The sequence below is a fragment of the Ixodes scapularis genome, unplaced genomic scaffold (assembly GCF_016920785.2).
Source record: "Ixodes scapularis isolate PalLabHiFi unplaced genomic scaffold, ASM1692078v2 PGA_scaffold9__187_contigs__length_104089568, whole genome shotgun sequence".
Taxonomy (NCBI): domain Eukaryota; kingdom Metazoa; phylum Arthropoda; class Arachnida; order Ixodida; family Ixodidae; genus Ixodes; species Ixodes scapularis.
The window spans coordinates 92,081,168-92,107,332 of NW_024609884.1; the positions used below are offsets into that span (position 1 = coordinate 92,081,168).

Sequence of the window (26,165 nt, forward strand, 5' to 3'; positions counted from 1 at the left end):
CGTGGTCACGCGGTCGCGAGTGGATGAGTTCTCGCTGCTCACTGATGGCTCTAGAGAGAGAACTTTACTGGAACCCCGCGCCTACCCCATTGACGTCACCGCGCACGTGACCCGCAAGACGATGTACGAGTTGAGAGGCGGCAAAAACCTGGATCTTTTTCATTTTTTTTAATAAAAGCTAGGGTATCCAGGCAAAAACTGTTTTCTGTAGTTCACTTCAGAAGTGTCAGGCATCAACTTCCACAATTATTTAAGCAAAGCCCTGAAATTGTTGCACAGCTCCTTTAAGCCGGAATTGCCGCTGTGTTTTGCACCACAATATCTACACAAACCTTTAAAAAGCTCAAATACATATCACGAAGCAGTATTTGCGAAACAGTGCGGGCGCCGCACGAAGCTCCTTAGAAGCGCACGAGCAGGAGCTCACGCCACAGGCGCCTCGGCAACTCCGGCAACGCCAGCGCGCCGGTGCCTAAAGGCCCATACGCACATTCGCGTTTGAGCGCGGTGCGTTCCGTAGCGGCAAGCGGACGCGTTGCGTTGCGAAGACCGCTTGCGCCAAACTTGTACGCACAGTTGCGTTGACACGCAGTCAACCGCAGTCAAGAGCCAATAAGAACGCGCTATCGTCGCGAGTGGCTCACCAATAGTAAGCGAAATCCAAGGCAACATGGCGGCGCACGGCGACAGCATCGAAGCGTTCGATCTTGGGACAATCTCGCCGGCTTCCCCGACGTTTTGTCAAGCTTGAACCATCGCAGCCTTGGAAAATACAGTGTCCACCGCTCTCCAAAACGAAAAAGCAAGCTCTGCGACCGGCGAACCGGATACGTCTCGCCGAGTCGGCCGGGTGGGGCGAGCGAACACGTCACCCCCCCTCCTCTTTCGGCTTCTGATTGGTCGAACGCGCCCGAACGCACCGCAACGCTTCGGAAAGTTGAACGAGTCTCTACTCGCTTGCGTCGCGCTACCGAGCGTTGCGGGAAGGCGCGCGTCGGTCCGCAAGCGACCGCGCCTGGCCGCAAGGACTCCGCAACGCACTCAAACGCGTTCAAACGCGAATGTGCGTATGGCGCTTTAGAGTTCTTTGCGCGGCCGCAGCCGCGACTACAGCGCCTCACTCAGTCTTTCAGTGCGTTGCGGTAGCTGTGTGAAGTCACTCATGTAAAGATCCAGGCTGCATTGCCCGCCAGGGGAGAAATCCGGCGCTGTTGGCCATGCTTGAACCATCGAGCTGTATTCTCCTGACCCTCCGCTGTAAAACGAGCCGGAAAAAATCGGCGCCTGCACATAGAAAGCTCAAACCTTCAGCGATCGTGCACTGAGCGGGTCGGTTTTACTGTGGGAAGTTTCGAGGAGTGGTTCTTTTCCTATAAAGATATAAGTGCAAAAAAGTTGCCAGTGAAGGTTGGGCGCGTTCGCAGACGACCGAGTTAGCGACGCTATTTACTTGTGCCGCCATCTCCCGATAGCTGCAACGAGCAAATAGAGTGCATCATCCGCTCGCTGCGCCTATCGGGAAATGGCACCTCAAGTAAATCTTGTCAATAACTCAGCCGTCTGCGAACGCGCCCAACCTCGACATTGGCAAGTTGTTTGCTCTAATTTTTTTTTTTTTTTTCACTACAACTTGAAATTTCACGTGGTGGAACTGACCTATTCACTGTACATTCCGTGAACGTTTGAGCTTTCTATGGGCAGGCACCAAATTGTTCGGCCTGTTTTACAGCAAAATATCCGCTTGGGACACCCTATATATAGCCCGAGTTCGCAACCCATATACTAAGCGAGATCTACCCCATCAGAGTCACAGACAGCTTAAGAAATGCAGGTTTTGACTTATCAATCTCACATTTTTTGTTTCGGCATTTTTTTTTCTTATTTTTTTTTTTAGCATTCTTAGCGGTTATGCCGCAGCCTGTGTACCGATAATAAGATTTCCGAGGCTTGCCACTCCCTGTGTTTCTTAAAGTGACCCTAGTTGTTTTCATCTCAGTCCTGAACCACCAGCTGTCAAAAAAGAGTTATTGTTTGTTTATGCTAACACGGAACATGACGCTTGGCGTAATTACGTCAAGCTCAGCGTCGCATCGCAGACTACGCTTTTAGATCTAATCCCATTAATGAGCTCATCATTCGCCGAGCTCCCTCAGCAGATTGCAGTGATTGGCTCACCCAAGGGCTTTGAGGGAAAGTAAACGCACTGGATTCCTCAGAGTGGACTCTCAGCGACAAAATTATATTCCTTAGAGTGCATAGAGTGTACTGAAGCACGATATCGAGCGCCCTCCTCATTGTCTCGGCTAAGAAAACAAAAACAGGAAGAGCTATGTGCCGTGTAATATGTGCGTGCTCGCCACGTTTAGCGAACACGACCTATTGAGCGGCCGAAACAACGGCGGATGCAACCGAACACACCGACAGGAGAGAGCCGAGCGGCGAGCCATGCAGAAGCACGGGACGCCTGGAAGCCACAAAGTGGGCGTAGTCGCGCACCACAAAAGACGGTTCTCGTAACACCAACCGATTGTAAGCTAAACGGTTAAATAAATATATCCACGCATTATCCCAAATGAACCGTTACATCCCACTATGATTGGTATTTTGAGTGCACCGGGGTGCAGTACACTCAGAGACCTCTGACATCGTAGAGATACTGAATTTGGGAGGGAAGGAACTCCAACGGGACTGACCTTGTGGCTTCTGTCCAGCAGTGCGGTGTCTGAAAAGACGGAAGAAAGACTGATTAGAGGCCGACAAACAGTCGGAAAGTGGACCAGCACAACTGTCCTAGCGAATAGACCTATCCCGTACCCAGGCATCGACGAGAATGCTCGGAGTGCGGATATGAAGCATTGCGTAAGGCGCAAAAACAACGGGCACAAGGAAGAAGACACACACGCAGGCGCCACCCAGAATTGCGTTTGAAAAGTTTAGAAAGAAATACATATCTCGTCACCTTCCTCACGTCCACGCATGCGCTTCACCGGGGGTTACACAGTTTTTTTTTTTTTTTTTGTCTTTTTCAGCCACTCACAAAAAGGTTTTTTTTTTTTTTTTTTTTAATTACCTCCGCTTCTTCTTCTTCCTTGTGTCCGTTGTTTTTTGCGCCTTACACCATGCTTCTTGACGTTCACCAACTATCCCAACTCCAAGTTCTTCTAGGGTGTACGCGCCGCATACACTCGCCGTCCCCGTATAAAAGATTCCAAAGTAAAGAACCAAAATGAAGCGATGACGAACGCGCGTGCAAGATGTCATTTGTTTTGGGCTTTTGCTTTAGAACAGCTACTGCTGCAGACGCCAGCACGTGCAGCGCGTATAACCACACTCACAGCATACACCTTCGTGCTTGGGTATATTTAGGAAATCTATAAGGAGTATTCACTGGGCGCCATATTTGTGGGTGCTGTCTAGAGCGCATGCTCAGAATGAGCTCCCATTAATAGGCTGCTAAGAGGCGCGGCCATTTTGACGGTGTGGAATGCACGTTGAAAAAGAACCCTGGAAGCTGGTCAAAAGCACGCGCTCAGCAGTCGGGCCCACAACTATGGCCGCCAGTGAATACTTCTTACATGGAGCATTCACTGGCGGCCATATCCGTGTGCGCTGCTGCTGAGCGCGTGCTGACGGCGAGCTTCCGCAGTCCTTTTGGAGCGTGCATTTAGCACCGTCAAGGTTGGCGGTCTTAGCGGGCTATTAATGTGAGCTCGTTCTGAGCATGCACTCTAAACATTGCCCTCAAATATGGCGTCCAGTGAATACCTATATACTGTACATAGCGCGTTCTCGGGTTTTGGTTTTGTTATGGGCATGACACCACTGTTGTAAATAAAATTTTCTAAACACCTCCTATATTAAAGGCCGAAAGACCATTCACACTCGCGACTGCTTACGATCGGAGAGGCTAAAAACCCGGGTTTTAAACCTTTCCTGACCACTTCCGGCCGGCTCCGCAGTAGCGCAGCCGGTCGTAAGCCTTAACATGAGGCCTAAAAACTGTACTGGTCTCAGTCGGTCGTAGCCAAACGCAAGTGTGTGAACGGGCCCTGATTCACATACTTAGACATCGTTCACACACTGGCATTCGACTACGACCGCCTAAGACAAGACCGGTTTTTAAGCCTCTTGTGACGGCTTACGACAGACTGGATTGCTATGCAGCCGGTCGTAAGTCAACACAAAAGGCTTAAAAACCGGTCTTAAGCGCGAAACACATGTACGACGAAACCTTCCGATCCGACGTGCGGACTACCGGAATGACCTTGGGGAGCGAGGGTTTTCGCAGCATCGGAAAGCGTTGAAAACCCTCGCCTCCGACCGTCGCATTGCGTGTTCGGACGTCGGATTGGACGGTTTCGTCGTACATGTGTTTCGCGCTTTATCTCACAAGACTCACAACCGGCTGACTGAGACAAGGCTGGGTTTTAAGCCTCTTGAGACTTCCTATGACTGCCCGCGCAGCAGTGAAGCCGGCTGTAAGAAGTCGCAAGCGACTTAAAACCCGGTTGTGTCCAACACTCTAAAGGCCCTTCACACACTTGCGTTTGACTACGATCGACAGAGACAAGACCGGCTCTTAAGCCTCTTGGGGCGGCTTACGACCACTGTGCTGCTGCGGAGCCGGACGTAGACTGTCACGAAAGGCTTAAAAACAGGTTTTTAGCCTCTCCGGTCTTAAGAAGTCGCAAGTGTGTGAGCTGACCTTAAGAAGAGTGGAGGAAAACGGTAGCGACGGCACGTCGCTACCGTTTTTTTTTTTTTTTTTTCCTTATGTGCGATTATGTGCACGGTAAAAAAAAAAAAAAAAGAAGGCTTAACTTTTATGGAAATGCAGCGAAGCCACCGGTCTCCAATCAATAGGGCTCCCTATCGTTTGAAGACCGGTGGCTTCGCCGCATTTCCATAGGAGTTAAGCCTTTTTATTTTTTACTTTTTCCTCAGGGAAGCTCCGCTCTTTGCAAATTTTACAACAAAAAAAGGTGCACTATCTGTGGGCAACGCTGCACATGATCGTATCACGAAGGAACAAACGCGGAAACAAAGAATAACTGGGGATGAAACGTTTAATGGGGGCGAACTTGTGCCCAAAAATAAAAAGGGAACAGAATAAAGCGGAGCGTCGCGGGCGTCGAAGTCGGCGTGACAGCAGACTCGAACGCTGGGGCGAGACTGACTGCAGCTCGCAACGCGGAGTCGCTTATGTACAGTCGGCACGGAATGAAACGCGAACAGTGGGTGCGTGGTTTTCGCTAGATGCTGCACCACCTGAACCAGATGGGAGCTGCAAGAACATGGCTCCTCCTTCGATGTGTTAGACTCTTGCTCAGTGCATCCAAACCTTCGGTGTTGCGCCTCTAGGTGACTCAGCGTGGGTCGAAAACCATGCGCTTCATGTTCGCGTTTCATTCCGTGCCGACTGTATATGCCCGAGCTTCTGGAATAATCGGCGTAGAATGTTCGATGCGTAGAACATTCGGACCTCGAACAAGCCCCCCAACAGGATTCTCGAATTTACCAGAAAACTAAATTGCAGAGACAAACAAAAGACACGTCGCTCGCAGGAATCGAACCCTGGCCTTTTCCGTGGCAGGCAGGCACGATAATCGTTAGGTCACGCGCGCGCCGCCCACTCGGCCAGCTGCGCGCGCGGCAATATGTTAAGAAACCGAATTTTGCGGTTGCTTCGAAGAGCCTGGCCGCTATTTGGGACACCCGGTAGTCCTTCCTGAAGGGAGCAACGCTTTTGTAACCTATGTTCCTTTAGAAAGGGAGAAACTTCCGTCCCTGCAAGCTGGGAAGCAAAGTTCCTTCGTCGTCTGAATCTCTATATGGCGCCCCGAATCGAGCGAATCGAGCTGAATGAGGCCTAGCGAGGACGCTACGTCTCTTGTACGGGGCGAGCGGAGAAGCACACAAAGCGTAAAGGGCCGCCCACACTAGCGAGAAAACGCGCGTGGCACGCCGATCGCGGCAAGTAACAAAATGTCGCCGAAGCACAGTCAGCGCCACGAGCGCGTGCAGAGACACGCCCTTTATCTTGCCGCTTAACCGATTTATCGGCGCGCCGGGCGCGTTTTCTCGCTAGTGTGGGTGGCCCTTAACACGAGCTTTCCGCGAACTGTATTTATTTCAGAAGCCAGCGATCCCCGCAGGTAAACAAACTTGGGTTTCGAAAGGAGTCATACAGTCTTCTCGTCGTCAGCAATTTGATGTTAAATGGAGATAACGGGTACCCAGTTCCTTCACACACTTTACGTCTTAGCTTTGCTATTTCCGAGCCAAATTTTCCTCATCAACCACTGATCACGAAATAGTGTTAAACCATTTGCGAAACCGAAAGCCGCTTTCAAAAAGTGCAAATTCGAAGCAGCCTACTTGGCTATTCCAGAAATAATCGCGAAGCGTGAAAGACGGTTAAATCACTTGTCACCAGATGGCAGGGTCTAGCAGAGCAATTGCAAGTAGCTAGGCTAGGTGGCGCTAGGTACCGCCCAATTCATGTGCTGCAAAAAGAAAAATTGTTTTGTTCACGCCACCATGACGCTTCGGGCCCTTCGGGCACCTTTATTATACACACATGTAAACACATTACGCATACCACTAGCATCAGCTGAATATACACATTGAGCGCACACACATACACGGCACATACGAACATCAATACAACAGCACACTAACCCGATCACTACATCCGTGCTCTGCGTTTCCGCCTTTTATACTGGTCGTTTTGAAGGTACGAATTTTCTCGGTGACCACCTAAGCAATAAAAAATATTCCCAGCATGTTGATTTTTTTTTTTTTTTTTCAGCAATGTCATACCTCTTCTTAGAGTGTTTTGAACGGCTCAGGGAATGAATCTCTTAGTAAAAAGTAAACGCTTATGCCGTGTAATTTGAAAGCCAATAAATCGAGAAGCTCCACTGCGGTTCCAAGCCATGTGTTTGCTTCCTCCCGCGGCACGTCGTAACCAATATTTCTATTGTAGTATTTGTTTTTCTATTTGTGCTGTTCGCGCGCGGCTGCAGTTGTCGTGTTGAATTGATCTCTGTAGAAGGGGTGTTCACTCATGGAAGCGAAGCTTGACGGGTAGAGAAATCGCTTTTCGATCAACTTTATGCAGTCAAAGCCGCGACTTTCGGCAGGTGTTAAGTGCACGTAGCTACGCTGTGGTGAGCTCGAAAACGTCTAGCGCTCATTCCAGCACGCCATTTGGAGGGCAGTTTCTCCAGGAATCGTTTCTCCAGGAATTGCAGCAAAATAAATTATAGTTTTTTTTGTTTTTTTTTTTGGGGGGGGGGGGGGGTTCGATTTTATTTACCATTTTTTCTTAATGCTCAAATTCCAAACTGTAAATATACGTACTTTCCGTCATATTTCCGTATAGTTCAGTCCTTTCCCCGAAGCGCAATCGCTCTCGGGGAGGAGACAACAGGAGATCGCAGACGACAGTCACATTGGCCAGACCAGCGTTCCACCATGACTATCCGCACGTCGATAGCTTGCACCGTAAACACTCAAGCGGTCTTACACTCTTTAGTGTAAAACGGAGTATCACCCCGCCTCCTCCGATCACGGCCCGAACAGCGGCACCAATGCCCGACAGTTTACGTCATCTCATCTTGTTGTTACACCACTAATATGCGAACATACGGTCACATCGGCGATAATTCTACAGGGTGAAACAAGGAGACGGCAGGCTCTTTAAATCGACCGGAAAATTCGGTTTCTTAACCTATCCAGCTACGACTTTGTGCAGCGTTGCCCGCAGATGGTGCATTTTTTTATTTATTTATTTATTTTTTTTTTTTTGCAAAGAGGGAATTTATTTGAGGAAAAAGTAAAGAAAGAAAAAGTCTTAGCTCCTATGGAAACGCAGCGACGCCACCGGTCTGCAAACAACACGGCGCCGTTTCGCACGGAAGACAAGAGATGGCGCAAGCGGTCGCGACGCCAACTGCCGCCAACGAACGAGCAGACGACGCTGAGAGCCGGCCCTTTTGCAGACAAGGAACTGCAGTTCCTTGCTGTAACCGCGCCTGTCTTTTTTTGTTTCTGCGACTGTCGCCGCCTGCGGAACGCGCGCCGCTTTTGAGTCGAAAAGATCGTCTGCTAAAAAGGCCTGCTCTCGGCGCAGTATGCTCGTTCGTTGGCGGCGTTTGTTGCGCCATCTCTTGTCTCCCGTGCGAAACGGCGCCGTGTTGTTTGCAGGCCGGTGGCGGCGCTGCGTTTCCATAGGAGCTAAGCCTTTTTTTCTTTCTTTACTTTTTCCTCAGGTAAGCTCGCTGTTCGCAAATTTTACAAAAAAAAAAATGCACCATCTGTGGGCAACGCTGCACAAAGTCGTAGCGCGATAGGTTAAGAAACCGAATTTTCCGGTCAATTTAAAGAGCCTGGCGCCTCCTTGTTTCACCCTGTAGTATTTTGTTCACAACGCACAACAGTACAATCGCGATGTTGCTGCTCTGTTGCTGACACGCATAAACAGAACCACGTTGATTGCCGGTTGGAACTTGGCATCAGAAAACAGAATGGAACTCAGCAGAAAAACACCCAGGCACCCGGCAGCAAACCCCGCCTGTCTTGGGTGCAGTTTCCGCGATTTCCATAACGCCGCAAACGCCGAAATGTCATTCCGCAATCGGAGGCTGCCGTCTTAGTTCAGAGTACGTATCGCTGCTGGCGCTGCTCCGGAACTTCGCTGTTTCGAGCTGCTGTGTTTGCTCGTTTGATAAAATTAGATCAGAAAACGTCAATGTAACCGAAATGTTCTGCACGTTTGGACTGGGAGACGGAATTGCAGGCGGTCTTCGCTGCCGCTGAAGATCGATCAACTCAAGATTTATTAAACAACGTGCGCGACCTGCTTGACAACCAAAACCGAAAGAAGATGAGGCGGGAGGGCGGAACTTTTCTCCCGTTTGCCTGGAGAAGGAGAAAAACGCCTCGTTCCTCCCTTTTTCTCGTGTCCACTTGGGGGCGCGAGAAGAAGTTTTATTTGCTCAGCGAATTTGCCATTGTACTTTTGCTGCTCATAGCTGTTAGTCTGCGGGCCGACCGTACTCGAGGCAGGCTTTTTTTTATTTTTTTATTTTTTATCTCAAATGCTTTTTAATGTCCCCCACGAAGTAAATCTCCTAACTTTTTTTTATTGAAGTTAATGTTCCACATCGATTGGAGCACAGCCGCGTATTTAAAGTGGAACAATAGGGTTTAATCTTGAAAATGGTCTCGGGCGGTCCTCAAACAGACGGAGGATTATAAAACGACAGAAATCGGCTCCCTGTATTTTAATTAGAAGTTTCATTTATTTCAGGTCCCGGATGCGACTACGGTATTGTGCGCCGTTATGCGTCCAGACGATTTAAATATGTTTAAAATTATAAATATCATGACCACAATGTCATCATAGATGCTGGGGCGAGGAACGAACATTTGAACGTTTTCTCACGGAGGAAGGCTTCAAACACTTTGTATTGCCGACCAGATCTAGATAAGGCCCCTTAGTTCTACAGCCTGTTGATTGCCAACATACAACCAAAACTACTATATATATATATATATATATATATATATATATATATATATATATATATATATATATATATATATATATATATATATATATACTTTAATGAAGACAAAGTGTACAAGGGGCAATTGTTTGTACACTTCCATTTTTCAAGCCTGATATACAATTTTATATTGAAAATATTTTCCTTCAAAAATATTTAAACCTTCTAAAACAACTTTGTAGGTACGTTTGAAAGATTGTGGAAATGTAAATAAGAAAAAGAGTCTTTTTCCAGCACTGGACTGTCAAACTATAATAATTAGAGTAATGATACTTTCTGAAGGCAGAAAAAACCTTGCAGAATTCTTATTGGCGCCTTTAAATATGAAACAAAGCAATAAACTTACATGAAAACAGAAAACATTTAACAAAAAAACAATGTTATGTATACGTTACAAACATAATAAATAATAAAAACATGCAACACTGAAATCCCCATTTCACCCTTCTAAAACAAATATCTTAAAATATGTATAACAAAAAAAAAGGAATTTGATTTATACCAAGCAAAATACTGGGCCATCGAACTAAAGATTCAACAATAAAAAAAAAAAAAAAAGTATGAGTGGAGACTCAAAAATAACCGGAATGAATTTCAGGAGGGCGGGACGTTCGTAGTACCAGATTCCGACTCTAGCAGCGCTTAGCGGCACCCTCGAGTCAGTTGGCCGTCCGGCGTTGTCTGCTGAGGATCTAGCGGCATGTAGTGAATTTTTCCCCATGCGCTTCAAAATCATTTTTCCTTTTTTGCAATGTCTGATTTGAAGGACCTCCCACACTCACAAAACGACTTTCTTTAAAGAATTTTTTTCATACGGGTAAACAGGAAAAAGTCACACGGGGTGAGGTCCGGTGAATACGGGAGGTAGAGAAGCGGTGTCATGCCATTTTTGTTCCAAACTTATTACACTGACAGCGCAGTGTGTGCTGGAGCATGGTCGTGGTGGAACTACCACTCCTCCTTTCCCTCGCATCGGGACGTTTCTGCCTTTCTGTGTTTCGCAAGCATCGCAAAATTCCCAGGTAAAACAGCTCATTAACAGCTTCACAAGGAAGAACAAACTCTGAGTGAACAATGCGCAAATTTTTCGATGTTTTCATCAGTTGAGGGTCGCGCTGAACGAAGTTGATCGTCGATCAATAATTCACCGACCTTAAATCGAGAAAATCACAAAAACATAATTTCACGGCCGCACTCCGTTCTTTCAAATCATACATTGCAAAAAAGAAAAATGATTGTGAAACACTTGTGAAAAACCTTTACAACCTTCCGCTAGAACCTTAGCAGACAACGCCGCTTGGTAAACTCACTCGGAAGGGGCAGAGCCGTTTATACTGAGAGAGTTTGGCCGATGGGCGGAGCTTGTTGGCCGCTAGAACCAGCGGATTTCGCGATAACACAATATGGCGTTACTTCTTTGTCTTGTTCATTCCTGTGAAATCGCGTAGAGTTCCTATGAGTCAGATCCACAATATGGCGGACGGAAGTAGTCATCCCCCGGTTGTCAGACTACGCTGCTGTGGTTGTCAGACTGCCAAAATCTCCTTAAGAAGGCCAAACTCTCTCAGTATAAACGGCTCTGGGAAGGGGTGCTCCTAGGCGATGCTAGCGGCGGAAGCTGGTACTACAAACGGCCCACCATTCAGAAATACATACCGGTTACTTTCCGGTCCCACCTCGTATGATTCACTGTGCCAAAAGCTTTCAACACAACAAAATATATCTTACTTACTTGTCATGTTTCAAAAAAAGATAGTCAATTAGGCTAAATTAAGATGAGGCATTGTTTCTGTAATAGACCCTTTCATGATCCAATCAAGCAACATTGGCGGTCACCATTTCTTGAGCATGAAGCCTGTAATTGCATCAGAGTCCTTGCCGAACTCTGACGCACCATTCATTCTCGATTCAAGCCAAGCCGAGTTCACGCTGAATGCTTGCACAGCACTCGTGTACAATACATGCCCAGAGTGTGTGCCCAAAACAATGGCGGACCTCGATAATTGGTGCTGCAGCTACCATACTCCGTTCACCTCCAAGCTGAAACTGCGGTGGAAGCTACGTCCTCGCTAGACCAGTCATACGCGTCTCTTTTGCCACGTCATCACGCTCCCAGCCATACCCACGCGCGGAGAGCCGGGTCAGGTGATGAGAGGGAGGCGGCTGATTGGTCCGGCAGGCGCATAGCCGTATACAACACGTGCCGCAAATTGCGGCTTTGGCCGCATTTATGATGGCCCAATTGCGATACCTCTGCCCGCGAAGCACCGCGTCCAGCTGAGTGAATACCTCCTTTACAGATGTTAACTCTAGACAACCATTGCAGCCGTACACGAACTGAGCAAAAACGAATACTACGATAGAAAAAAACATTAAGGATTCCACGTTGTGAAGGTGGTTGGACAGCGAAGCTGTGGTATTACCTGCAACGATTGCCCACTGCGCTATAGCCCCTTTTTATGGCAAACGTCACCAGGTGGTGCTCCAATTTTTGACGTCCCAGAGAACTTCCAGTTTACAAAAAGAATGAATAAAGGCCACCTTAACACCGCTGCTTGAAATGTAGATGCAACGTCTAACCCCCAATTCTCCAGGTGAACGCCAAAATAAAGAAGGAGTGTGAGATAAGTTAAAACGTTTCGAGTATTCTTGTAAACCAACTTGCCTCCTTCAATATGTAATATCGTACAGCCGAAGGCCATCGTTAAATCTCCAACTTTGTTGTCCGTGTAGCATTTATGCCATCTAGCAATGGTGATATAAGTAAGTTCGACAGGCTTGCAAAGACAGAGCGACCGGAAGTCGCTTGGGGCGCGAGCTACAGTTCATGCTTGTAAACTGCAAAAGGGTCTATACCAAATGATTGACGAAAGAAAAGGAAATGCGCTGTACCAAATCTTTTTGCATATATGAAAGACTGCCTACGCTGCCGTTGTCGCCGCAGCTTATGCAACCACAATGTTTACCGAGAAACACATGCGGGGAGAGCTACGTGCTTATCATCGTTCGCGCGTGCCTTATCATCTATCATGTGGTTTTGACACTTGTTTTGTGCTTTGTGGTTTTCTTATCGGAAGAAGTGTCCAAACCACATGATAAATGATAAGGCGCGCGCGAACCGTGATAAGGCGTGAGCGATGGTTTGCTGTCGATGGGACACTAAAAAAAAACGACCTACGAGTCATATACAGCTTCGCTGAAAAGGTCCACTAATCGCACACAAAACGACGAGCCAGTGTTCTAAAATGCATCTTTCGCGCATCGGAACGCAAGGAGAAGCATTTCAATCAGAGGGCGACACAGAGATCGCGTAGGAACCGCGCGATGACGAGGCATCAAAGTATGCCCGTCAGTGGGTGATGTCGGGGAAGCAAAAGCACATGGCGCATTTAGGGGGGTAAATAAAAGCACCAGGTGCGCAAATGACATACGAACTTGCAGGCCGTATAGGCGCTAACACCGTGGAACAAAACAGAAAGGGCAAAGAAGACGCGTAAAAAGATCAAAACTTCTTCCAGAAACTAGATTCATTATATAGACCTATTTCACAGTTGTGTCTAACCACCTTAAGAAGATACTGAAAGAAAAGCGCTCAAGATCAATAGCTGAAGGAATTCAGTTGCATGGCTACGCTTTTTTGAGCGCGTCCTGCCCTGGCAGTGTGGATTGTCCACTTCTCACCGCTCACCATCCTTCATTGTCTCTCCCCAAGCTGACTACTCTGCGTTTCTTCCGTGTACTTTAGAGCAATAACAGAAATGAATATTGAGAAGCAAAAAAGATTGAGCGCACACGATAAGGCAGGCGTGGAAGCATCAAATAATGAATTATGAGACTTATACCCGTTCCACACGGGCAACTTGAATGTCATTTATAACGAATGACATTCGTGTGATCGACGAATCGGCTCGCGATCTGTCGCGCGTGGGACGCCCCACGCTCGGAGTGTCGCGCGCTGATTGGCCGATCGTTCAAATTTCATTCGTTGTAAATGGCATTCGAGTTACCCGTGTGGAACGGGTATTAGACAGAACCAACGTAGCTTTATATTCGAAAGTGCTGAGTTCTATTGCATGATCTGTTTTAATATTTTGTTGTCGTCCTTCAAGGTTCTTGCTCGTCTGACCATTGTTCTATCATATACAATTTGGTGATTTCCCCGGGCTCTTAAGTCATCTCTTAAACCATTTACCCGTGTTCAGCAATAGTACAGAACTTCACCCGTGCCTCGGGTAATGCTATACTTGCTGGTTTAATGAAATCAACAGTCGAGTTGTTTGTTGTTATGGCTCAATTGTGAACTTGTTCCGCAAATTATTTAGCAGTTGAATACCAGGGAAAAGGTGAGGCACTCACTTGATCGAATGACGTTTTAGGGAACGCCCACGTTTCACCGAATGACACTTTAGCGAATAGTAGGACGCCGCAAAGCGGCGTTTTCGGGTGGGCCAAAAGGGTTCATATTTTTATAATGAGACGCCGCAGACTGTCGCCGCGAAGCGGCATAAGCGCAGCGCGGCGGATGGGTTAACGCGCGCCCCCGTTATTCGCTAAAACGCCGATTCGCTCAAATGTCGCTGTTCGCTAAAACGTCATTCGCTCATGTGATATGGACCCGGGAAAAAAACTTAGTGTGACAGTCTTCTTGATACCAGAGACAGTTAACCTGGCGTTTTTACCAGGCAGTCGAACCAAACGCAAACCCGAGCGGAAAACCGGACCAAAACCGTTATTCTGACCAGACCGGAACAAAACCTAAGTATAAATCGAACATTTGCTAATGTACCCAAATCAAAAACAAACAACAATCTTATGCGGCGGTTTGTGGTTGATTGGGAAACGATTTGGCGAAACGAAAAGCGAGTTATTAGAGAGTTTTAGTAGACCGTTTTCGGTTTCCCGCTCCGCTCTATGGAAAGCGGAGTCGCCATCGCGCATGCGCGACCCGCTCTGGGATTTGAGCGTGGAGCGTCAGCTCCGCTATCGTCGCCATTTTAAGAAGTACGTTCCACTCTCAGTAAAGGTTCACTAGATGCTGCTTTTCTGGAGAGGTGGGTGCTCGCTATTTGAAATCATGCTTGGGAGCGCGCTTGACCCTTATGAACCTCGCTGCACTAAGAAGCTGCGCAGACTTTGTTTGAAAAGGCGTCCCCCAGAAAACGTTTCACGGTGGTCTAGAACCTCTGGTTGCTTCGAGAAATCGCTGGCCGCAATCCTTTCACGGCCCCTGAACGGTGCGAACAGGTGCTGCCTTGTCTAAGCCAGCGGGCTCGATTTTTCTAAGCGAGATGACGACGACGACGTTGAGAGGGTGACACACCGGGCGACGGCGGTGTCTCAATCTGAGCCCTCGGTTCCTCGGAGGCGGCAGCTTCTACTTCGGCTGGACTACCTCCCTGGAGCATGATTCTTTGACCCCAGTGGACCCCAGTGAGCAATAGCGCCAATATGTTCCTGGTGCTCCTTCATGCACTGATCGAACGGCGTGCAAGATCCTCATAGCTCGCTGCTCACCCGCCCAACCCGCCTCCACGAAGTCTGGACTTCTGCGAATCGGACTGCCACCCTCCCCAATACCAACAACCCATGTCGTCGTCATCTTGCACGTATATACTCATCACCTTACCATGTTCCCTAGACGCGGCACCGCGGGCCTCGGTGGTACGGGCTGCTGCTTTCCGCGGTGCCGCGGCTCTCCAGAGCCGAAAATTAAAGGTTAAAGACCAAAGACTAAAGCAGTCGGCAAACGGACAGATATTTTGTTTGGTTACTTCAGGCAGCAAGACAGTAAAAATTAGTGAAAGCAAGTGCTCCATTTATATCTCTACTTTTTTTTTCCCAATGAAATGAGTCTTTTCTTCTTCGTATGCTTCGGTTTGCGATATGATGCCTTGGTGTTTATGTACACTGCGCGACACTGTTAGCGGGAGCATTCAATATCCTGTTTTCATTTTTCACCTTAAATTCGAGGGGCTGACATTTGCCTATTGGTGTGGAATAAAGCGCTCGTTTGGGGCACTAATCTGAGCGACAAATTTTCAGCTTTTTCAATAGCTGTCAAAGGAATAAACTGCAAATAAAAGCGATTTTTTTCGTGTTCGTATTAACAGTGGAGCGCAGTGTATGTATCTGCCTTGGGGGGTGACATGAAACCATTTTGCTTGACTATACACTTCTTTTTATTTCTTTCGTGTGTTTATGAAAGTGCGCTTTTCAGCTTAAGCTCCTGCCCAGTTTCTGCCTCACTTGTGCTACGGTCTCTTCTTGCAATAGAAGGCCACGCAACATAGTCCACTCTTACAATGCTGAATTTAACAGTAACACTGTAATTTGGTTAGATGCAATATTCACACGCACAGCTGAGAAGTAAAATGGGAGTCTTTTAGTAAACGTTTTTTATTAAAATATTTCTAGATGCCTTTCAGCGCAGTTGGACAGGTATTTCGCTCAGTACAAATGCTTGAACATGATTTACTGGGATAATTTTATTCATTCTAATATTAAACAAACAAAAAAAATGCCCATGGTCTTTGTAGGTTTCGTCCAGCCGTCAAATTATGCCGTCTGCGCACATCATTGCCTGGTGCTTCACGACGAGCACCCTCTTGTGGTCTTCTTCTAATTTTTTTTGATGGACGGCATATGGGCATGCTGTGCGGTCAACAAAACCCCAACAGTTGTTCAGGGGTGTTCCCTTGTCCTTGACGGCCTAATAAAAAAGACAAAGAAAAACACTCTTACAACACGGCAGTATTTAAACACTACCAAAACATGTGATATGGGACTTGTTACTCCTCTAAGATAAAGCGTATTTCCATTGTAGGGTTGTAAAAAAACTGGGTATTGTAAATTAATATATATATAGAGAGATTTTCCTTAATTCTGCTAAGGTTTGAGGCCGTCAAACTGTGCATGCGAGGCCCGCTACGCCGGAATTCAAAACGAAACTTCTGAAAACTGTTCTAATCTACCACTATTGCTTAGAAGTCCAGGGTTGTGTTTGCTAAATTTTGCATTATTTATGCCTTCTGGTTTTCACCAGACAAAAAAGTGACGTGGAATATTCTTTCGACCGTTATTGGTAACTCTTTTCAAAACACCACCGGGTAACATATTCGGCCGCCATATTTTGGGCATGGCTTTTAGTGCGAAACTTGTGACTAGAACCGATTTCATATTCAGCATTGGCGCAGCATTCGTATCTAATACATTTAGACTCGCATCGGCGACAAACAATGACGCAGCTCTCTTGCTCCCTAGACACTTAGCCAAAATAAGGCGGCCTCGAAGACTAGCGGCACCATGGGTTGCACTTTTAAAAAGGCTGCATTCAAGTTTCTATTATTTTCTAAATCTACCAAGAAAATCCAATGCAAACATTTCTTGAGAAAAGTCAAACAATTCAAAAGTTGCGAGCGAGTGTGAATAAATAAAGCTGAGAAGAATGGTTTCTTTGGTGCAGCTTGCGAGCGCTATGCTCGTGGTCAGCTTTCAGTGGCATTTTCGACAGGAGGGCGCATGCACAGATACAATCGGCGTTCAAGCACGCGCACCCGTACATCTGACTGCATAGCCATAGGACGTCCACAAAACGCGACGACTTTACCGACGCCGTGCTGGTGGCAAAGTGATACTCGTTCACTTCGTTTGATTATGCTGTTTTGTGTTACATAGAACTCAAATCGAATGGTTTACTTTTTACGCGCAGGGCGTACGCTTTACTTCTTTATTCGACCTCTTTCAAGCTGAGGTCACGGTCAAAAACATCGACGCGTATTGAGTAAGTGCAGCCATCTTGAGATCTAAGCGATCACGCTAAGGACGCTGAGGGCAGTCCGCTCTACAACTTGTGAAGCGGAGCGCACGCTCACTCCGCTAACTATACGCTCCAACTCAGAGCGGGCCACGCATGCGCGGTGGGGACGATGCTTCTCGCAGAGCGTAAAGTAGAGCAAAGAGGGCTCATAAAAGTGGCCTACTAATACTCATAGATTACAAACGCGCTCGTCGTGCGTGACTTGTCCTGACACTGCCCACGTACACCTTTGGCGTATAGAAAAAAGTAACTTTTCACCAGACAGAGCAGTTGTGCTAGAAACAATGGAAACGCGAAATGTACACAAACCATGCAGGGTCTCACCTGTGAGCACAGCTCTAGTTTCGCCAGGGTCAACCACCTATGTTTGTTGATGTCATCGAGCAGGTGGCCGAACCTCTCGTTGATGTGACCCACGATGAGGTTCACAGAACTGAAGAACACCGACAAGTTCCGTCCAAACGCTCATCCAAGTACGAACAGACGGTTGGGATAGGCCAGTCGAGGAAGAACCATGCAAAGCGTCTCGCCAGATTGGCAACACCCTGCGCCGATCTGTCGGGTGCTGGTATTTGGAGGCCCGCATGCAGAACAGCCAGGACATTCTTTAAGCAGGATAGTTTCCTAAAGGGTTTCTTTTCTACGTTGGAAATATCCAGCAAACCGCGTTCGGAAAGGAAGCTTCGGCGCTTGATGGTACGAGGTATACGAATCATAGATTCGATGTCTCGCCAGCTTAATCTCGTTAGTAGAAGTCTCCTTCCTTGAGAACAGCGGGGATTCATCGTACAGATGCCTTGCTAGCCTTAAGCAACACTGTACTCGTACTACGCGAAAGGATGTACTCGCAATGCGCAAACTTCGTCCTTTTCTCTTATTTTTCTACTTCGAATAAGTAAATCTGTTTCAGTTTTAATTCGAGTGGAGCAGAAGCTACAACAGCGAGTGCCGGCCTTTCAGCGTCCTTGATAAGCACGCGCGCTCGTGCAGTGCAAGTACCGTTTAGAGCAACATGCTCATGCTTATATCTTCGGCTTCACTCGCACATAAGTCGGAACGATTATATTTATATTTTATAGCTTAATATTTCTTCAGGTGTGTGCCTACTCTTTTGTGTTCATTATTGTCGCCTTCGTTTTTAGTACCTCTACAATCACGCTCCCTTTTACTCTCTTGGTGTTAACGCTTAGGTTTTTTTGTCTTACTAGTGCTATAAACGTCCACTTGTGGGGCTACGCAAGCAAATTTTTCGAACCCGCTCAAAACGCTCTTACGCTGAAGAAAACGCTCTACTAAACGCGTTTTTGGACCTCCGCTTTTCATTCCGGCGAAGCGGGCCGCGCATGCGTAGTTTGGCACCCTCAGAGCGGAGCGGAAGATGAAAACGGTCTACTAAAACTCTCTATTTATACGAATTTTGACTTCCGCTGACAAGTGCTAAGCACTGGGCCACCGTGCAAATCACGCGCACTGCAGCGATAGCTGATAGCGGAGCGGGCCGCAGCGGATAGCAGGCCGTGCAGCATGGGATAGCGGAGCAGAATACATATGGACAGCGGACGAAGCCGCGGAGGGTAGTGAAGGGGATCGCATCGCATATCTGATCGGGTCACGTAGCTGATAGCGGAGCGGGCAGCATTGTTTAGCGGACCGGATCGCATCGCATAGCTGAGCGGGACGCAGCGGTTATCGGAGAGCGCAGCATATATGATAGCTGCAAGGGGGCCATAGCGAATAGCGGACCACATTTGGACAGCACAGAGTGTCGTATAGGGGTATTGGAGCGGACCGCATCGAATAAGGAAGCGGAGAGTAATATCGCCTTAAAAATTTCGTCCTAGCGTATAAAGGGACACCACGGCGTCCCTCAGAAGGACGCCGTCCTGCGCGTCAAACAGTAACTGCGACGCAGTTTGTAAACTTCGCCCCGCTGTACGCAATAGCGCGCATGCGTTTGCGTACGGGTCGTTCGGGCTATAGATCAAAGGACCACCTTCGTTTCTTGAGTGCGCATTTTTAAATGCGGCACATTATTTGGCGACCCCCCCCCCCCTTCCACCCCCTCCCTTAAATTTGGCCGGTTTGTCGGTCGGTCGGTCCGTCGGGACAGCCCGTAGACCATTCACACTCTCCTCCACTTCTTCCGCCCCTGCACTCCCAAAATATCCCCCACCTCCCTCTGAAAGTCCCTCTACCCTCTACCCACTTCTACTTCCACAGGCCTCTATCCTCCCCTTAGACCATTCATCCATCTTTCATTTGCCTTCAAATCCATCTATCCCTTGCTCTTTCCTTACAAACTCCACCCACTCCCACCCTCTCCCCCTTGTCCTAAAAACTCTACCCCTTCCCCGATTTTGTCGGTTGGTCGATACTCCTTCGCACACCTTTGCCCCCTGCTTTCCCTTCCCTCTATACCTCAATTGATCCCGAGTTCCTCTGACGTAGACCCTCCAGACAATCCCCTTCTACCACTACCCTAGACCCCTCAAACACACCCTTCTCTCTAGCAGCCTCTTCGCCTTCCTACAACCTGCTCGTCCCCATTAGACCAGCCACCATCCTCCCCCCTCCCGCTTTCCTCGCATCCCCACCTCCTAGACCCAACCTTCCATCACCTCCTCCCCATCTACTTCCCCATCCCTAAACCCCATCCTTCACGCACCCCTTCCTTCCAACAAACCATCCCACTCCCATTCCTTTTCCCTCTCTCTCTCCACCTCCCCCTAGACTACATCCCGTCCTAATACTACCCTTTACAAGACTTGAAAGTATAAAACAGCGAGGACGAGGACGGGAATAGGACATCTTTCGAGGAGGAGAACGGGAAAGATATCCTGTTCCCGTCCTCGCTGTTTTATACTTTCAAGTCTTGTATCTATTAAAGGGGTATTCACACAAGGAAGAAATCCCGGGGATTTCTCCCCGGCACGCGCATCCCACGACGAAAATGTCAGGCTTTGGGATGTGCAAAAGCCTCGCATTTTCATCTCGTGATGCGCGCGTGCCGGGGAGAAATCACCCGGAATTCTCCCTCGTGTGAATACCTCTTAACCAACACGCTCGTTTTCAATTGTTACTACCTATTGTGTACTGAAGTGTATCGTGAGAGAGCGTGGCGCGCGAGCATGGGTCAACGCACCGGCGCGTGTCAACGCAAGCCACCGCCACTTTTACGCCGAGCCTTCTCGAACAGGACCATGTTGTACATATATGAGTCAGTAAAGCGGGGCGCATCGCGCTAAGTCCACCAAGGTGTCCTGTCTCGTTCGGTACTTAACACTGGCGACAAGGTGAACGTGCAGTATCGGCGACTACAACGCTCAACCGTTCCAGGTATGTCTTCCAACGTACAGTTCGAAGAGTTTTCGCCTAATGACCCTGCGTCCTGGCCACAGTATATCGAGCGCCTGGAATTATTTTTCGTGGCGAAAAACGTAACCACGGCAGAGAAGAAACGAGCAGTCATGTGTAGCGTCTGTGGCTCTGCAACGTACGCCATCTTGCACTCTTTGTGTTCGCCGAGCTCGCCAGCCGAAACGCCGTATTAGGAGATAACACGAAAGTTCAGGAGCACTTCGTCCCTCAATGTCGGTGACTTTCACACATTTCCAGTTTTTCAGACGCGACCAACGTACAGGGGAGCCTGCGGCGAACTTTGTGGCAGACCTCCGACGCTTGTCCGAGCACTGCGAGGGCGGAAGAATGCTCGACGACATGCTCAGAGACCGCGTCATTTGCGGCCTTCATGACGACGCGTTACAACGACGTTTGCTCGTCGAGCCCACACTAACGCTGAATAAGACCCTGGACATGGCAAGAGCGACCGAGGTGGCCAAGTCGCAAGCCACTAAAATTCTATCCTCTGCGTCGACCTCGGGGGCTGCAGTGGATCCAGAAACGTATCGGGTGGAAGGTGACGCAGCGTCAAGGTCGGCTCATCGAACCACCTCACCGCAGAGGCCAATCCGTCCGCCTGCCGCAACCGGCAACACAACAAGCAACACGGAAGAGCACCGTTCAAGGGCACTTCCTCAGAATGCATGTTGGCGTTGCAATGGTGCGTGTGCATGACCCCCAAAACATGCAGCTTTGCTGGGGCTGTCTGTCACTTTTGCAATAACAAGGGGCATATTGTCGCAGCATGCCGCCAAGAGGCGAGAGCCGGACGTCGACGGTCAGCTGTACGCAATAACAACTTGGAGACGATGGGACCATTACCGAAGGATTATGAGGTCTTCACCACACCGAGCCGCCCGTGTTCTGCGATATTTTGATCAATGGCCGTAGCCTGCCGATGGAAATAGACTCTGGATCGGCCTTCACTGTCATCAAATCGCCTGTTATGCGCCAGCTCCACATCTCCAAGAACTACCTCAGACCATGCGCCTTCCGACTATGCTCCTATACGCAGCAGTGTCTCGAAGTTCTCGGAAGTGTAACAACCAACGTGTCCTTCAAGGAGAAGAAAAGGAAATTAGAACTTGTGGTTGTCAAAGGGTTTGGCGTGAGTCTGCTAGGGCGCGACTGGTTCCGGTCCTTGCATGGGCATCTCCTTGGAGGCGGCGTCGACACATCGCCGCCTCAGGTGGAAGCGGCTGCGGTTCAAAACGTGATTGACGAGTTTCCCGAGCTTTTTCAGCCAGGATTCGGAAGAAGCAGGGGACCCCCTGTTCGTGTAGATGTCGACCCCCGCGACTCCCAAATTTTTCAATGCTCGTCAGATTTCACTTCCGCTGCTACCCAAGGTGGACGACGCCATCGACAAACTGGTCGAACAAGAAATTTTCGAACCAGTACGGCATTCCTCATGGGCGACCCCAGTCGTGCCTATTCTCAAAAAAAAAACGGTAAGATTCGCTTGTGCGGTGATTAGAAGTGCACAGTGAACCGAGTCATTCGATGGGAAACATACACTTTACCAACTGCCGATCAACTGTTCGCCAAACTGGCTGGGTGTGAGAAGTTTTCACACTTGGATCTAGAACAGGCCTACCACCAGGAGCTACAGTGGACCTCCAAACAGTCAGCACTCATCGGGGTCTCCTCAGAGTCACCCGACTGCAGTTCGGGGTCGCTACGGCTGTAGCAATCTTCCAACGCTATATGGAAGAGCTTCTCGCTGGACTCGAAGGTGTCTCAGTGTTTCTCGACGATATTGTGATCGGCGGTCAGAAGGATGATCATGAGTCTCGCCTCCGGGCCGTGCTGAAAAGAATCGGCGACGACGGGCTCCGCCTGAACAAGGACAAGTGCAGTTTCAGAGTGCCTCAAGTGTCTTTCCTGGGATACAAAATTGACAAGGAAGGCATCCACCCCACTGAAGACAAGGTTCAGGCTACTCAGACCGCTCCAGAACCGCAAGATAAACAACAGTTGCAATCGTTCCTAGGACTTCTGAACTTCTATGGCCGCTGCTCACGTCTTGGAACCCCTACTTCGGTTGCTGGACCAACGTGCATCGTGGAAGTGGTGAGAAAAGGGGGTGATAGCTTTCCGACGCGCCAAATATCTTCTACAGTCTTCGACTGTGTTGGCACATTACGACGTCGAGCGTTCCTTAATATTGGCCTGCGACGCTTCTTCGTATGGCCTAGGTTTCGTCATGAGCCATGTGTCACCGTCCGGTGAAGAATTCCACGTGGCCTTTGGATCAAGAACAATGACAAAAGCCGAAAGAAACTACTCGCAGACGGATCGTAAGGCGTTGGCTGTCGTAGCTGGTGTGAATAAGTTTCGTCAGTTCTTGTATGGACATTTCAAGATTTTTACGGACCACAAGCCTCTTCTGGGGTTACTGCACCACAGCAAGCCAATTCCTCAGGTTCTATCACCGCGTCTGTTGCGCTGGAGCCTGATGTTAGCCCAGTACGATTATGAGCTCATTTACAGACCTGGGAAACAGATGGGCAACGCTGACCTTTTCAGCCGTCTTCCTGAGAAGATTCAGGATTTTGAGGTACCTCATCTTCGTGATGTTCTCCTCATCGAATCAACGTCGGAAGTACACATCGACGCAAAATAAGCGGCTTTTCTGGCGAGGAAAGATCGTGTTCTTTCCCGGGTACTGCGTTGGATCCTGCACGGCTGGCCATCAGAGAAACCTCCAGAGGTTTTCAAGCCTTACTACTCTCGGCGCGACGAATTGTCTGCCTATAATGGTTGTATTCTCTGGGGCAGCCGTGTCATCACACCTCTACCTCTTCGAGAAGCCGTGTTGGACCTATTGCACAGCGGTAATCCGGGGGTTCTGAGGATGAAGGGTTTTCCAAGGGGTTATGTCTGGTGGCCAGGCCTTGACCAAGATATAGAACGCCGAGTGCGGTGCTGTGTTCCTCGTCAGGAATCCCGAAACGCCCCAGCCCGCGCCCTCGTTCACCCGTGGGAATTTACGACAAGACCGTGGTCGAGACTACACGTCGACTTTGCGTGTCCTTTCCAGGGCGAGTATTTTTTCATCGTAGTGGATTCCCACTCCAAATGGCTGGAAGTCCTGCGAGTCAAATCTACGTTCGCCTCGGCTGTGATCACTGTACTCCGTACCTTATTCGCTACGCAGGGACTGCCGGACGTGGTGGTTTCGAACAATGGTACTGCCTTCACTTCAGGCGATTTTAAGGATTTACCCCGTCAAAACGGCATCCGTCCAGTCCTGGTGGCACCGTGCCACCCATCTTCGAATGGCCAAGCCGAAAGGATGGTGCAGGAGACGAAGAAGTCCCTTAAGGAAATAATTCGGGGGGACTGCTTCGTTCGTCTGGCCAGGTTCTTGTTCGAGCAACACATTCTTCCAAGCAGCTCAACAGGAAAAAGCCCTACGGAGCTTCTGTTCGGTCGACAACTCCGATCAGCCTTGGATCAGCTACATCCTGATCAACAGTCAGTCATGACCCAGCGCCAGGAGGCATCTTTCGAGATCGACGGTCGGAAGGCTGTTCGACAGTTCGCGCAGGGAAGCCCCGTGTTTGCAGTGAATTTCAGCGCAAGCGGGAACCGCTGGTTCCCAAAGGAGATTTTATGCCAGTTGGGACCTGTCTCTTACCAGGTACAGCTTGAAGACGGACGTGTGTGGCGGAGACACATCGATCACATCCGAAGTAGAAAATGAGATATTCCAAACCCTACTCTGAGGGGCAGCTGCGACGAGCCAGACTTCGGAACTACTGGCCATGACGTCGGGCCGGACGTCACGTCGAGTACGGAAGAGTCCGTCCAGGATAACCTATCAACACCGCATCCGCAGTCTCCAAATCCAACTCCAGGTGTCTCTTCGTTAGGACGCCCACAGCGTGAACAGCGTCGTTTTCGGTACTTGCAGGGTTACGTTTAGGGGGAAGGTGTTGTGTACTGAAGTGTATCGTGAAAGAGCGCGGCGCGCGAGCATGGGTCAACGCACCTGCGTGTGCCAACGCGAGCCATGGCCACTTCTACGCCGAGCCTTCTCGAACAGGACCATGTTGTACATATCTGAGTCAGTAAAGCAAGGCGTTCTGTCTCGCTCGGTACTTAACACTACCCTTTCTCTGTAAACGATTCACCCAACCATTTCCGGCTTCCCTGCTACCTACATCACCTGAAATACCCCACTCGCTCTCAGTGGTTATATAACCACTTCCCGCCGACCACCCCCTTCCCGTAGCCGTAGATCATGCTATCATCCTCTCCTCACCTCCCCAACCCTTCTTTCACTTACTTTCCGCCTTCCTTATGCCCAGTCTTGTACACGTTACTAAAAAAAAGTAATCGATTACAATTACTATTACTCTTGGCTAAAAAGTATTCGATTAGATTACTTGATTACTCGACGGCAAAAGTAATTGGACATTACTTAAAGAAGTAATTGTTACTTTTCCGATTACTTTATTGTGTGAAGACACACCTTTAGCGCTCATAACAATGAACTACTTCCAACCTATATTTCACATTTGCACAAGTATTGAAGAAGAAAAACTGGCTCCCTCTTCGTGGTCGTTGCACCTTCAAGACGTTTAATGATTTGGGCGTTCGCCAGTGTGTGTGTGTGTGTGTTGGAGGGGGGAGGGGAGCGGGTTCTAGATCTTGTTAAGCTTGAGCAAGGGTTGTCGCTCAAAGTTTGCGTCTCTCATTTTATTATTCACATGTGGATGAGCTCGCATATGTTATACAAAAGAGCAGCAGCTCCAGGATTTGAGACGGATCATGTGTAGTATCCATTAGCGCAAGAGATCGCCCCGACCACTTTTCAACTCGCAACATTGCTTGTCACAAAGATCGCGTAGGAAAAATGGGGAAATATTTCAACTGCCTTTGTTATATTTTGCATCCGCTTTAGGCATTCTTCGGTTCTGCTTTTCCTGCGGGCTGCGAGTAGGTGCCGTAAGCAGGACTGTTTTTTTTTTTTTTTTTTTTTTTTTTATTTTTGTGTGTGTGCGCATGAGGGGGCTAGTTTGAACGAAGGACTCACAAAGCTACATTCTGCTTCCTCAAACTTCGCCCTGAATGGCCTTTGTCACGCACTGTGGCTTCCCACTCCCAGTCCCAGCTCGAAAAAAAAAAAACGGACATTCTATAGAAACTGTACATAGAAAGAGATTGACCTCTTTTTCTAGAGCTCCGCAAAAATCTTTATTTTTTCCGTTCGAAAAAAAAAAAAAGCAAATCTTATTTTTATCATTTAATAAAAAAGAAAGGCGTGTGCCGGGGGGGGGGGGGGGGGGGGGGGGGGTCCTGTGGGCAAATTGTAACGGTTACAAGTAATTTTATTACTTCAAAAAGTAATCAGATTACTCTTGTGA

General features: G+C 48.5%; 1 protein-coding gene across 1 annotated transcript in view; it reads right to left on the bottom strand.

Moving 5' to 3' along the window:
- The window catches only part of LOC8041128 (solute carrier family 15 member 1), a 340,827-nt gene that overhangs the window by 292,200 nt on the left and 22,462 nt on the right, over nt 1-26,165 (bottom strand). Inside the window, exon 2 of the mRNA XM_040218270.3 lies at nt 2,694-2,722. Within this exon, the coding sequence (XP_040074204.1) occupies nt 2,694-2,722 (29 nt within the window). The remainder of the gene's footprint in view (nt 1-2,693; nt 2,723-26,165) is intronic.